The 12,541-nt window shown below is 45.1% G+C and overlaps 1 protein-coding gene across 4 annotated transcripts in view; it reads left to right on the forward strand.

Annotated features, from left to right (window-relative positions):
• LOC121704777 (myosin-10-like) overlaps positions 1-12,541 on the forward strand; it is a 67,268-nt gene that overhangs the window by 3,586 nt on the left and 51,141 nt on the right. For all 4 annotated transcript variants that reach the window (XM_042085245.1, XM_042085246.1, XM_042085247.1 and 1 more), the window contains exon 3: positions 5,667-5,823. In XM_042085245.1, coding sequence (XP_041941179.1) covers positions 5,667-5,823 — 157 coding nt within the window. The remainder of the gene's footprint in view (positions 1-5,666; positions 5,824-12,541) is intronic.

The raw sequence follows: 12,541 nt of genomic DNA on the forward strand, positions 1-12,541 counted from the left end.
GATTAATTTGGCTCACAAAGACCTTTGAAATCAGCCACATTGATCTGTTGTTGTACTTGGTTTCAAGAGTTTACTTGAGTTTCAGATTTTGAACTAGGCTAATTTACTAGGAACTGCTTTCATCAAGCACATAGTGCTGTGCAATGGCAGCCTACATAGCCAAGTGTTGATCTTGACCTATTTTGTGACACGCATTCCAGGAATAGTATGTGGGTTGGCCCTCACCTGAGACCACTTCTGGGGGCCTCTGGGAAGCAGGTGGCAGCCATGATAAATTTTTCTGCGAGATGAGAAATATTGCTGCCAAACCGCAAGACTCAGCTGTCAACACCCTTCACATCAGAGATAGTTTTCTCACATCTGGCTTTCAGAATGAAGCGAAAGACTTACATATGTGAAGACCTTAGGTGATAAACTCGTTACTATGTAACCTTTTTTTTTTAAAAAGATACCTAGTTTATAGCTTTTTAGTATACATTACTTGACTAAAATTGACCAAATCTTAACAGCGTATTATAAAGAGAACCAACAAAAACAGAATACCTTACTTACTGATCCTACACTCTTTGATCTTTGATTAAATAACAGCATTCCTTCATAGTCTTTTTTTATTCACTCATGCTTAAATTGTAAAGTCATAGCTTAGTCCTTTTAGCCATAGATAGAAATTTAGTGAACATTGCATTAGATGTTGAAAATATTTTCTTGAAAAAGAAATACCACATGGCATACAGTATATGATTCAATCTTCTGTACAGAATTCTTGATGTTTCAGAGGCAAACTATCAAGTATCGGGTAGTTATTACATAAGAGTCAGTTAGGGGATAGATCTGGTTCTAATTGTTGTTCATAATAGCTTTTTCTGGTTTCTTGTCCAGAGATCTTCACTTCAGACTGCTCTGAGTTCTTTAAGGGTCTTTATCATGCATATGAGAAGTGTACCATCTTGAACAAAGACTAGTGAGAAAACAGGCACGTTTCACTAAAGCTGAAGAATCTCATGGCTGCTGTGACAGTTGCTAGGTGTGAACAGGACCAGGATGTTAGGATGCTAAAGGTGTGTGTGTGATTTATCTGAAGTGAGATGGACCTCCCACCAGCCTCTAGTCGTTTCACTGCCTTTCCTATTCATTAAAGGAGAATTCCGGTGTGATATTGACCTAAAGTGTATTGAAACATGATACCGAGTGTGAACGTATGTCTCATAGCCCATCTAGGCTTGTCCCCTGCACTCCAAAATCTGGCGCTAGTTTTATGTTGGATTGACACAATAGTGTAATATTTACCTATTTTAATTGCTTATTTACTTGCTTATTTTAATGAAAAATCTCATCTCATATCTCTGCAAGCCACAAAAGGCCCATAGCTGGCTCACAAACTATAGGTTCCAGACTGCTTGACTAGGGTGTTCGACCCCTGTGTGTTTGAACTCTGTGACTTCATGGATTTCTGCTGGATAGTTCATAGGCACTCTGAATACCTTAAAGAAGTTGAATAATCCAATCGAAGAACCAAAGCTACAAAAACAAAATCATATACAAAGCAACCAGTGTGTAAAACACAGCATTAACAACAGAGCAGCCTTGGTGAGCATTTCACAGGGGTTATCAAGCAGGTACCTTCATTCATTGGTGTTTCGTGAATTAGGCCCACAACACCTCCAGAAGGCTAAACAGTGGTGTCTGGCATCCCAAACTGGGTTCTGACAGTCCCATAGTGGGTTCTCTACCAACAAATCATGATTTCTCTTTGTTGCTTTGGCCTATTATCTGAACCGATTGTTAAAAATATTTATTTCTTCATAAGGAATTATCTTTACTTATTCCTTTTCTTTTTTCTTTCCTCGTTGTTTTCATGGTGAAACTAACATTTTGAATATAGTCGTAAATCTCATACTTCACTGACGTGCTTCACGTTTACGGCTTTGCCAAAACAGTATGTATGACACTATCAACTGTTTGTACCACCTTCCCTATATAGTTCACAGCTTCACCATAGGATAAACATGATTGCCTTTGTAATATGTTGTGAATGGGGTGACTGGTCAATTTGTCACTCACACAGAGTGTCCACAAATGGCAGTGGTCTGGGGTTGACTGCACTGAGGGGTGACTTTAGCATTGTGAAGTTGGATTTTTGTGGGGTGTCTAGTCTGCTTGGGACCAGTGGCTCTGACTCACTGACTGGACTTCCTCTGACTAACAACCAGACCTTTGTGTTGGGCAGCTCAGCAACAGCTGTCAGGATGTCTCAGGGATCTGCGTATTAAAATGTGTCCGTCTGTCAGCTCAGTCTGTGTGTCTGTCCGTCCCGCGTTTTTGCCTCTAAATGCCTGTGGGTCTGCTTTAGCCTCTCTGGGCCAACCAGTTGGTTCAGTTGAAGGCATCTCCAAAAAAACAAAATTAATTGATTTATTTAGGGAGATCTCTGAATACGTTGTTGCACTAAGTCTTAAGTTGTTGTGGCTGTTCTGGAGATTAATTCATTGACCATGTGACCATGTTATCTAAAATCATGTGATTAAAAAAAAAAAAAAGCCTTTCGTGTATCCTGCTTGAATGCTTTGTTGACATGCCGTTGCCATAGCCAAGTGGAGGAGCACTGTCCCATGTGAGTGATCACGCATGTTTGGATGGTAACATGAGTGTCACTCTGACCCCTTGAAGAGAACATCATCTTCTAGTCTCCTGGAACAACGTGCCTTGAGTTCCTTTAGTGCCTCTTCCTCAGGACAGACACTTCGTCAGAGACTTCTCAGGGCCAAGTGGACAATATGAGCTGTCAGACAATCCTCCACAAAATACAACTGCACTAATAGTGTCTCAACTGAAGGCAGTGCATTAATACATTAGCCCCATTCAATGTGTTTGCCTGCATTATCTTTGTGCAAGACATGTAACACCTTGTGCAGAGGAAAGAGATTGCAAGGTTGAGTGCTTTGACCTGAGGGGTGCTTATTAAGGTTAAGGTATCTGACTACCTCCTTTGTTGCCGTGCATAACACCATAGCCTTGTTACCTTGTGGGATCTCTCTAGTAAGTTAGGTGTGTGTGGTATTTTTGCGTGTGTCGGAAAGAGAGAGAGATGGGCAGACACAGAGAGACAGAGAGCCCAACTGGGATTAACTGCATTGAACTCTATTGATAGTGTGTCGACTAATTTTAACAAGCACATTTCATTATATTGCAGTCATTGAGGCTCTGGCTCTCTGTGAACTCGGGCTGTTATTGACTTTGTATGACCATGTGGTTTCTCTAAAGGGGCAGCCATTGATTTTTTTTTCAGGCTGAGTGCACTGTGCACGCGTAGCTCGAGAGTGACCAGTGGAAAAAATAAAATCTGCGGAGTCAAGGACTCCTCCGATCAATGCGGCTCGGCCTTCGCCCCTCTGCCGTGCTGTGCTATGTCCATGGGGGCGAGTCATGGATCTGTCTGTGGATGGGGGGGGGGGGGGGGGGGGGGGTGATGTGGCAGATTGGCACACAGGCCTGGAGAGTGCTGTTTGTCTGCATGTCTCTGGTGGGGATTTGTGTGGGCTGTTACTGTGCAGCACAAGACAAGTCCTGGCTCCGGTTACTCTGCATGTAGGCCCTTAACGAGAGAGAGGGGGGGTGGGGGGGGCGGAGGGAGGCAGAGAGCAAGGGAAGGAGAGAGGGAGGGAAAACAAGAATTTAGTTGGGGGGGGGCAACAACAATGAAACATTTTTTTGGGCGTTAACACACAGCTACCTTCCTCTGTTGCATTTTATGAATGGTCTTCATCACAGCAGCATCAAAGCGACTCATTCATCTGTTTCTGAGGGGATAAACTCCAGGAGCTCATCTAAGCATTCCAGACATGATTTTAGTCAGTGCCACTGAGGAAGCCGACTGGATGGAGTCAGGAGCCCGTTTATCCTGTGTGTGCAGTCCAGCCCCGTGCTCCCATCCATCTGTGCTGTAGAGATGCAGGCTGCAGTGAGTGAGGCGCTTTGTGAGTGTATGTGATGTGGCAAAACCTCTTCTGGTCCCTATTAATAGCCCACACACTCAGATAAGGGGAATGCATCTTTAATGTGTCACAAAATGGAGCTGCAAGGTTGAGTTACAGTGCACTGTCTCCTCCCACTCGCCTACAACACTCCTCTTTTTCCTCTCCCGCTCTCTTTTATCTAATCCTTTCTCTGTGTTTTCTCTACTTCTTCCTCTTTCCTTTCTTTCCTTTTGTCCCTTTAATCCTCCTTTCTCTCCCTGCCCATTTCTCACCTCCTGCTGATGGCAGTGTAGAGGTGACAGGCTCACCATGTCTGTAGCTTGGGGAGTTGCACCTCTGTAGTCAGCAGAATCAGAGACCCTGTGCTAATGAACCAAACTGACCCTATTTCTCTCTCTTTCTCTCTCTCTCTTCTTCTCATTCACACACACACACACACACACACATACACATCACATACACATTCATGCATGCACAGTGCACACGCACACACACACATACACACATAGCACACACACACTCACACTCCCTGTCCCTTGTCCTATACTTTTTCTATCTACTCTTTCGATCTACTTTTTCTATCTACACCCCCCCTCTTCATTCCTGTGTCTCTCTCTGTCCGCTGCCCAGACTTTCATTGTCCACTCTCCTTCCCCTGTCCCTTTTATTAAGTCTGTGTCCTCAGATATTTGTCTGTGTTCCCACTTCTACTCACTTCCTGCCTCTTGGCTCTTGAAACTCATAGCCACGTTTGTTAGCTGTGATGTGAAGTAGCATTGCAGTGCTGTTTGAGCTCTATTATGCACAACACATGGGGACCAGTGGGGCACTGTGTGTATTGTGTCATTGAGATTTGGGAATCTGTGTGGGATTATGTTATTACTGTAATTAGAGGTGATTGGGCCTCAATCTTTTGCCCTCTTTCCTTCTGGCTCACACCCCTCTGACACCCCTGGCATACACGCACACACGCGCACACACACACACACACTCACACACACACACACACACCACACACACACACACACACTTTCACTCTCTCTCTCTCCCTCTCTCTCTCTCTATACACACATCCACATATAGAGATCATACACACTTTTGTGGCGTCAGTAGTTGCTGACAGACGTGCATCTGATCTGACCTCTTGACCTGCCCACGGGCCCCTGGTGGAGCACATCTGGCTCTGCTCCCCACTGTGCTGGGATGGGGTCCCTGGAGCCGCTAAAAACAACAAACACACCTCTCAAGCTGCCTACCCAGCTGAGGCCAGCCCCCAAACTCCACCACAGGAGCCAGTCCTCCTGTCTCTAGCCTAGTTTAGTGTGTGTGTGTGTGTGTGTGTGTGTGTGTGTGTGTGTGTGTGTGTGTGTGTGTTCATGTTCATGTGACTGCTCAATTTTAGCAAATTTCTACTCATGGTCCTCTTGCTGTCCATTTGATGTGTGCCCTCAAAACATCTCTCACGTTCACCCTTTTTAAGTCTCAGCATATATGTCAGTGCCCCCCCCCCCCACCACACACACACACTTAACCATAAAATGACTAAAAAAAATGTATCTCCTCATTATTTAACAATTATGCCAGACAGGAAAGGCATTTGTTTTTAGTTTTGTAGTTAGTGCCTTTAAGAGAGAAAATGGAAGTATACAGTGATATACGGTAACATGATCATGTCTTCCATTTCCCCTGCAGACATACTCCGGGCTCTTCTGTGTGGTCATCAACCCTTACAAGAACCTGCCCATCTACTCTGAGAACATCATTGAAATGTACCGGGGCAAGAAGCGGCACGAGATGCCCCCCCACATCTACGCCATCTCTGAGGCGGCCTACCGCTGTATGCTTCAAGGTAAGCCCCCATCCACCCACAGCTCACCTGCTTTGTCACCACTGCTCAGGGTTTGCCGGTCTTTACAGGGGTGTGTGCATTAAGTAGCTCTGTGTTAAATATCAGATTCAGAATCAGATTTATCAGATTAAGATTATTCTGATAAAAACAACCAATGGTTCGAATGCTTGGGTCACCAGTAAAGAGTCTGACTCTTTATTCTAGTTGCTGTTTATATGAAAACCCATACATTTTGGATGCCCTTGATGTTAAGACTGTACAAAGGCCTCCTCCATATCCACATGACTTTGTCCACTGTGCCAGGAGCAATTTGATATGTTTTCTTTCACCTGTAGAATACATCAACAGTACAGTTAAAAATATCATATGCAGATCTAAGACCAGTGCCTGTGGTTGCTGGTTGCTTGGTTAATGAATGAGACCACGTGAACTTGGCTGGCCAGGAAGACTCTCTGTCAGCCTCTTATGTCTTGTGTTGGTGTGTTTTGTGTTGCTTTGGTGAGTTTTGTGTTACTTTGGTGATTGTTGTCGCAGTGCCCTGGCAAGTGGTTGCCCGTGGTGAATTTTGGCGTGTAAACGATTGCTTCATAATCCGGCAGATTAGTGTGTGTATAGTGGGTCATAGGTCACACAGGGTCAGAGGTGCTGCTTGTCACGACTCAGCAACCCTCTAGCGGACACAGGGATTCTCCTCCCCTGATTAAGACACATTTATACTGGCATCTTCAGAAGACCTTTTTTCTGTCGACGTCTTAAGTGCTCAATCTTTAGGGACTTTCTCTAGGCTTCCAATGATGTGTTAGATTCCCTTTTTGCCAATTCACACACACTCAAGTCGTCTGATATTAGACTGTTTGACAACTGGAGGAGGGTTATAGCAATGTAGGCCTATATCAGGTATCAAGTAGGCTAGTAAATAACAGTAATTGTTTGATCACAAATGCTATTTACTAGCAATTGTTCAGCCAGCCAGTTTTTTTAGTAGGCTACTAGTTGTTTGAATAATAGCCACTTTACAAAATGACAGTATTACAATTTAGGTCCTCTAACACAAAGTCAGATGTTTACTGTTTCTCAGCGACACGCAATCAAACAGACAGACCCTGAAGTCTGATGTCGATAACAATACAGAGGCACATTTTACATAAGATCTGCTGGTCCTGAGCCAATAGTGCCAACAGTGCCTGCTGCAGCATGTGTCTTTAAGGCTGGAGGTCAGTGATGGAGGGATTTGGTCTGTCGTGTGTGTCCAAGGATCACGCCACTGACCTCTGATCCGTCTCCCCCTCGTGCACCGCTCTCAGGCCCCCCACTGAGTGGCCAGGTGGTCAGAGTTGGACTATGACCATTCAGTGCCCACACATCTGTGTACCTCTGTCGTACCTCCTTATCCCCCCCCCTCCCCCCTTCCTCCTCTGCCAGGCTGTAGATGTAAAGTTTGTGATTTTGGGGACTGTAGTGAAGCAGTTTTGAAACAATTTGAAGAGGTGCTATTTTTTTCTCCTTTTGGTCACATCCCTATAATTGAAAAACAGAAACACTTTTGTGAGCTTTCTGTGAGGCTTGTGAGGTTTCTGCCCCTTTTTCTCAGCCTGTTCTGGTCTCCTTGTTTTACTGAGTCACACTGAGTCCTGTTTACGAGGTGCAGGCTCCTCCATTTTGAATGTGCCTCTTTAATGGACCACTGCCATGCCTTCTCCACACCACTGCAGCAGTCATTTGTTACGGCATCTTTCCCCCTTAGTTACAATAAAGCCAGATGAGAGAAGGAGTGATTCTGTTATTAAAGCTGGCTTTCCCGTAATTTCCCGCCTATTAACTGAGGTTTTTACATTGATTTTGCAAAATTTCTTCAGCTGTGGGGTTAATGCACAGGGGCGGTCTATACATGGGAATGCATTTCTTTTCTTAATTCTTCATTCTGATTAAAAGCACGATCTGTTTCAGATTTATTGGGCTTTTGGGCACTGTGATTAATAAACATGTGCGGTCAATACACAATTAATTAATTTTTTTTGTATTTTTAAACACTGTTGTGCAGTTTATACACAATGTGGCTAATACACAGGAAATGATTGTAATGCTCACTAAAGCTGGCCTACAGGGGATCCAAGGCTGTGGCTTCCTACTTGGCTTTGTCTCCCTTAGTGTTGTCATGGTACCAAAATTATTGTTTCGATACCGATACCAAGTCAAGAATCTCCATTTTGATCCTTTTTTTAAATTTGATTTGATTTTGAGGCCCCCACCACTTGACGTCATCAGTAATAATGAATATAGTGTGATCATTCACACCAGTGGCCATCCATCCACACACACACACACACACACACACACACACACACACACACACACACACACAAACACAGAAAATTATGGCTTATGTCATATACTTTGATTTAATACATTTGGGAATTAATGAAGTTTTTGTTTTATCAAAACAATTTTGTATTTTATGATCTGCATAATTACTAGTAGCTAAAAATATTTATTAATTTGAATACTTCAATGGATTTTTAAACTATTACACTTAAGCATATATCTTTATTGTGGTGTGTAGGTCGAATTGAGTGCACATTGGTGGTGTTAAGGATATGTGGATGCAATTCATTATGTTTTTTGTGTCATTAGATAAAATAAGCTTAAATGTTCAAAAAACTAACAAGTCAAAGACACTCTTTCTGGGATCATAGATGAGAAGTGTCTTGCAATGCTTATTTGTGATTTTGGTGAGCGCTACATGATTAACAGACATGACGTGACAGCTAGCGGGATAGTTAGCAATAAGCACTCTCTCAGATGTAAAAAATTGCCATTAGGTTGCGTAGCCTATTCCTGAAATGTCATTAAACCCAATAGTAGGCCTAAATTAGCTAAATCCCATGGCCTAGGTAGGTTAGCAACACAAACTTGAGAGATGTTTGTGAGCAAATCAACTTAACATTAGCCTATTATTATTTGTTGCCTTGCGGCCACAGTATCACTTAAACTAGCAGCAGTGTCTCAATGTTTATGGCTGCAGCTTGAAAGATGTGTGTGAGAGGACAAAAGACACACAGGTTAGGGGAGGCACTAGAAGCATGCCTTGTGCACACGCATCTTACTGCAAAATGACACTGTCATTAAAAGTATCAATACTAATAAAATGAGGTATTTTTAATTTCAGGGTATTGCGATACTTTTGTAGTATCGGTGCATCGTGCAACACTAGTCTCCTTTAGACCAGTACTGGCACACACAAGCTTACACACTCTCACTCCCACTTGTGTGCAAAGACACAGCACACTCCCTTGTGTGCTGCATTCTACAAAACACACACACACACACACACACACACACACACATAGTAAAACATAGGCCATCTTCGACACACAGAGGCCTTGCACACACACACACACACACACACACACACACACACACACACACACACACACACACACACACACACACACACGAACAGGCACAGCTGTTTCCACAGAGGGGTGTGTTGCAGTCCTCTGATCTGCAGTTTCCTGTGCCCTCTGATTGGCGTGGGCCAGCAGCTGCATTGTGCCGTTGGAGACGGTGCCCTCCTCACATTGCACTCAGCTCTGGAGGGACACTTAAAGCGATGGTTCGGAGTAATTTCACCCTAGGGTCCTTTGCACCATGGCCCCGAGCCAAACACCCTCCCAGAACCTGTTTTCCCTTGGTCGAACCCTGGTCGAGTAGCGCTGTCAGAAACGAATGAGTTTCTGCAGGCGTAATGGAACCAACTTTTATCTCGTAAATTACCCCACTAATAATGCCCTGAATGTTCTTTACTCATAAAACGAGGCATTGAAAAGTTTGTAAGTACACCAGGAGTTTATTTAAATAACACTTGCCTGATGGATGCTATTATCTGCTACTATACCACTGCGTTCCGTGATTTGGAAACCGCTCAACGTTATTTCCGTGATTTGGGAAAAGCCTGTAAAAGTCCTGGCAGGAAGCATGCATAAGGATGTAGATCCAGGAATGCACTAATATTTTGTTCGTAGTACCAGTTTGCAACAATTATTAGTTGTAAACACTTCGGAAAAAAATATATTAAAAACTGGATATACCAAAAAACGTTGATGTAATCACTTCCTGCCTGGACTTTTACGGGCTTTTCCCAAATCACGAAAGTAACGTCGACGCATCGGTATAGTAACAGATTAGCATCCATCAGGCAAGTGCTATTTAAATAAACTCCTGGTGTACCTACAAACTTTCCAATGCATCGTTTTATGAGTAAAGAACATACTGTAGAAGTTTCGTACCATTCAGGGCATTATTAGTGGGGTAATTTACGAGATAAAAGTTGGTTCCATTACGCCTGCAGAAACTCATTCGTTTCTGACAGCGCTACTCGACCAGGGTTCGACCAAGGGAAAACAGGTTCTGGGAGGGTGTTTGGCTCGGGGTCATGGTGCAAAGGACCTTAGGGTGAAATTACTCCGAACCATCGCTTTAAAGGTGCCATGTGTAATATCCGCCAAAAATCAATTCATACTCCACATTCCATAAAAGATGGAGGCAGTATACCTCCAGAAAGTGAGTTGGTCTACCCTAGAGTAACAACCGAGAAACGTGTATTGCAGTTTGGCTGGCGGTTATGTTGCCCGCATACCGCCTCCCATGGCCGAAGCTGGTATTATGACACCTGTCGGGCTGTGGCTAGTAATTTAGCATGCTAATTCTGGTTGATATCTCTGCAGCACTATACCTTGACATTTTTTTAATGACATCATCACCCTTATTTCTTCTCATTCTTTTGATGCGTGTAGCTCATTTTTTGGATATTTTTACCTCAATTCTTACACATGGCACCTTTAAGCATGCGGATAACCCACACGTGACGTGACCCTCAAGGCCACTTTGATCCGTAATGTGTAACCCAGCAGCAGGGATGTGGACTAGGAGAACAGGTGAAGAACCGTTGTTCCTTTTGATTCCACTCATATGCCTGACTTGGAACCCCAGAGAGTGTACCTCAGCCTTCTGTGTGTCAGGCTGCCAGATAGCTGTCGTCGGGGAGGATGGTCACTTCTTCCCAACCACACCTATATGCAGATAAAGGTCCTGACGTTGCCTGTGTATCAGGGAGCCTCTGTGTGGTCAGAGTTTCCATACAGTCACAGATAAATATAGGCCTTCTACTAGCCGCTGGCCCTCTCTCTTAAGTAGGCGGGTGCTGCCTTGGGGCTCCCACCCTTCCCTGGCTGTCCTGCTCTTGCAGGCAGTGGAGAGCATGGAGCCATAAAAGCTGGGGGAGCGCTGATGTCATGAAGAAGGAGGCCACCAAGCTTTTGATCGCTAGGAAAGGCACAGCTGCTTTGCTGAGGCATAATGAGGTAGCCACACTAAACTCTGGGCTCACCGCGAATGGTCAAGAAAGGATGTGTCACCTCGTAGTAACGGCAGAGAACAGACTGGACAACCAATTAGGAAAAGTCTGAAAGTCAACCCTGTTTTTCTCATTTGTAGCAGCTGTTACATTCATCACAGTGCACAGAGCAAATTGTTTAAAAGAGACTTTTTGAAGAGGAAAAAGATTTCAATAGTCATTATCAAAAACATACTCTATTTGTGGCCCGCCCTGTGATGGCATGGTGGGGGGGGGGGGGGGGGGGGGTTGCGGTGTCTGCCCCTCCGCCTGGCTCAGTCTGGCGTTCAGGGCCAGCTCACTGTTCTGGGACGGTAGCATGATCTCAGTCACTGCGCCCATCTTCACAGACCTGCCACAATGAGCAGCGGCTTAGTCATCATCACCCCCTGTGGTGGCAGTTGGCAAGGGTGACTGTGACCGTGCCGCCGAGTGTGTGTGTGTGTGTGTGTGTGTGTGTGCATGTGCTAACTCACTGAAGGGACATCTGCTTAGTGCTGCCATCTTACGCCGGCTACTTGCAGCGCGCAGAGTTCAGAGCTCCGTCACCATCAGCGCCACTTCGTCACTACTACTGCTCCTCCGCCAAACCACAGGGATATATTGGTCCCCCTCAGCCATTGGCTCCCTCTCCAGTTAGCCCAGCACTGATTGGCTGACTGCCTTCATTTGTGTGAAGATTGTTTGAAATATCTGTTGGAAAGCAGTGGGGTGGGGGTCTTGAAAGGGCTGAGTTAAGTCTGGGTTTTGGAAGCATGGTTGGTGTGATAATTAGTGGAGTCCTTTGGTGCTCATTGGCTGTGACTGCCTGGCCAGGTTCGGTTCTCTTTCGGAGCATCCAAGTCCCCTGCGACTGATATGTCGATCTTGGAAACACTTGAGAGAGGGGGGAGAAATCTCCTTTCATGTCCCCGAAGAGCTTCTGGGGCCGAGGAGGCCAAGCCCTGTCGGTGTGAGGGACGAGGAGAGAGGCCCACGAGGAGGCTGTGTGAAGCCCCCGGTCCATCTCTTGTACTCTTTCTGGCCGCCTTGTTCGAGGAACACAGACGGACAAGGCTCTGGAATGCCAAGGCTCTGACTCGGCCATGCCAGCACCTGGCGACCGTTGCCACGGCAAAGTTCACTCCAGTGCCCACCAATGCAAGGGGACTTCCTATCTCTCCCCCTCTCTCTGTCCCTGCCACTGAGGCCAGACGTTTGGCTGTGTGCCGTCTCTTCTGTCTTTTTTTCCCCTTTTCTTTTCATCCCGTGCTGGCCTGGAGCTCATGTGATCATCCAGTCAAACAACGACAGTACCCCACCCCTCACCCTGATCTGGCCGAGACC

The sequence above is a fragment of the Alosa sapidissima genome, chromosome 3, assembly GCF_018492685.1.
Source record: "Alosa sapidissima isolate fAloSap1 chromosome 3, fAloSap1.pri, whole genome shotgun sequence".
NCBI lineage: Eukaryota > Metazoa > Chordata > Actinopteri > Clupeiformes > Clupeidae > Alosa > Alosa sapidissima.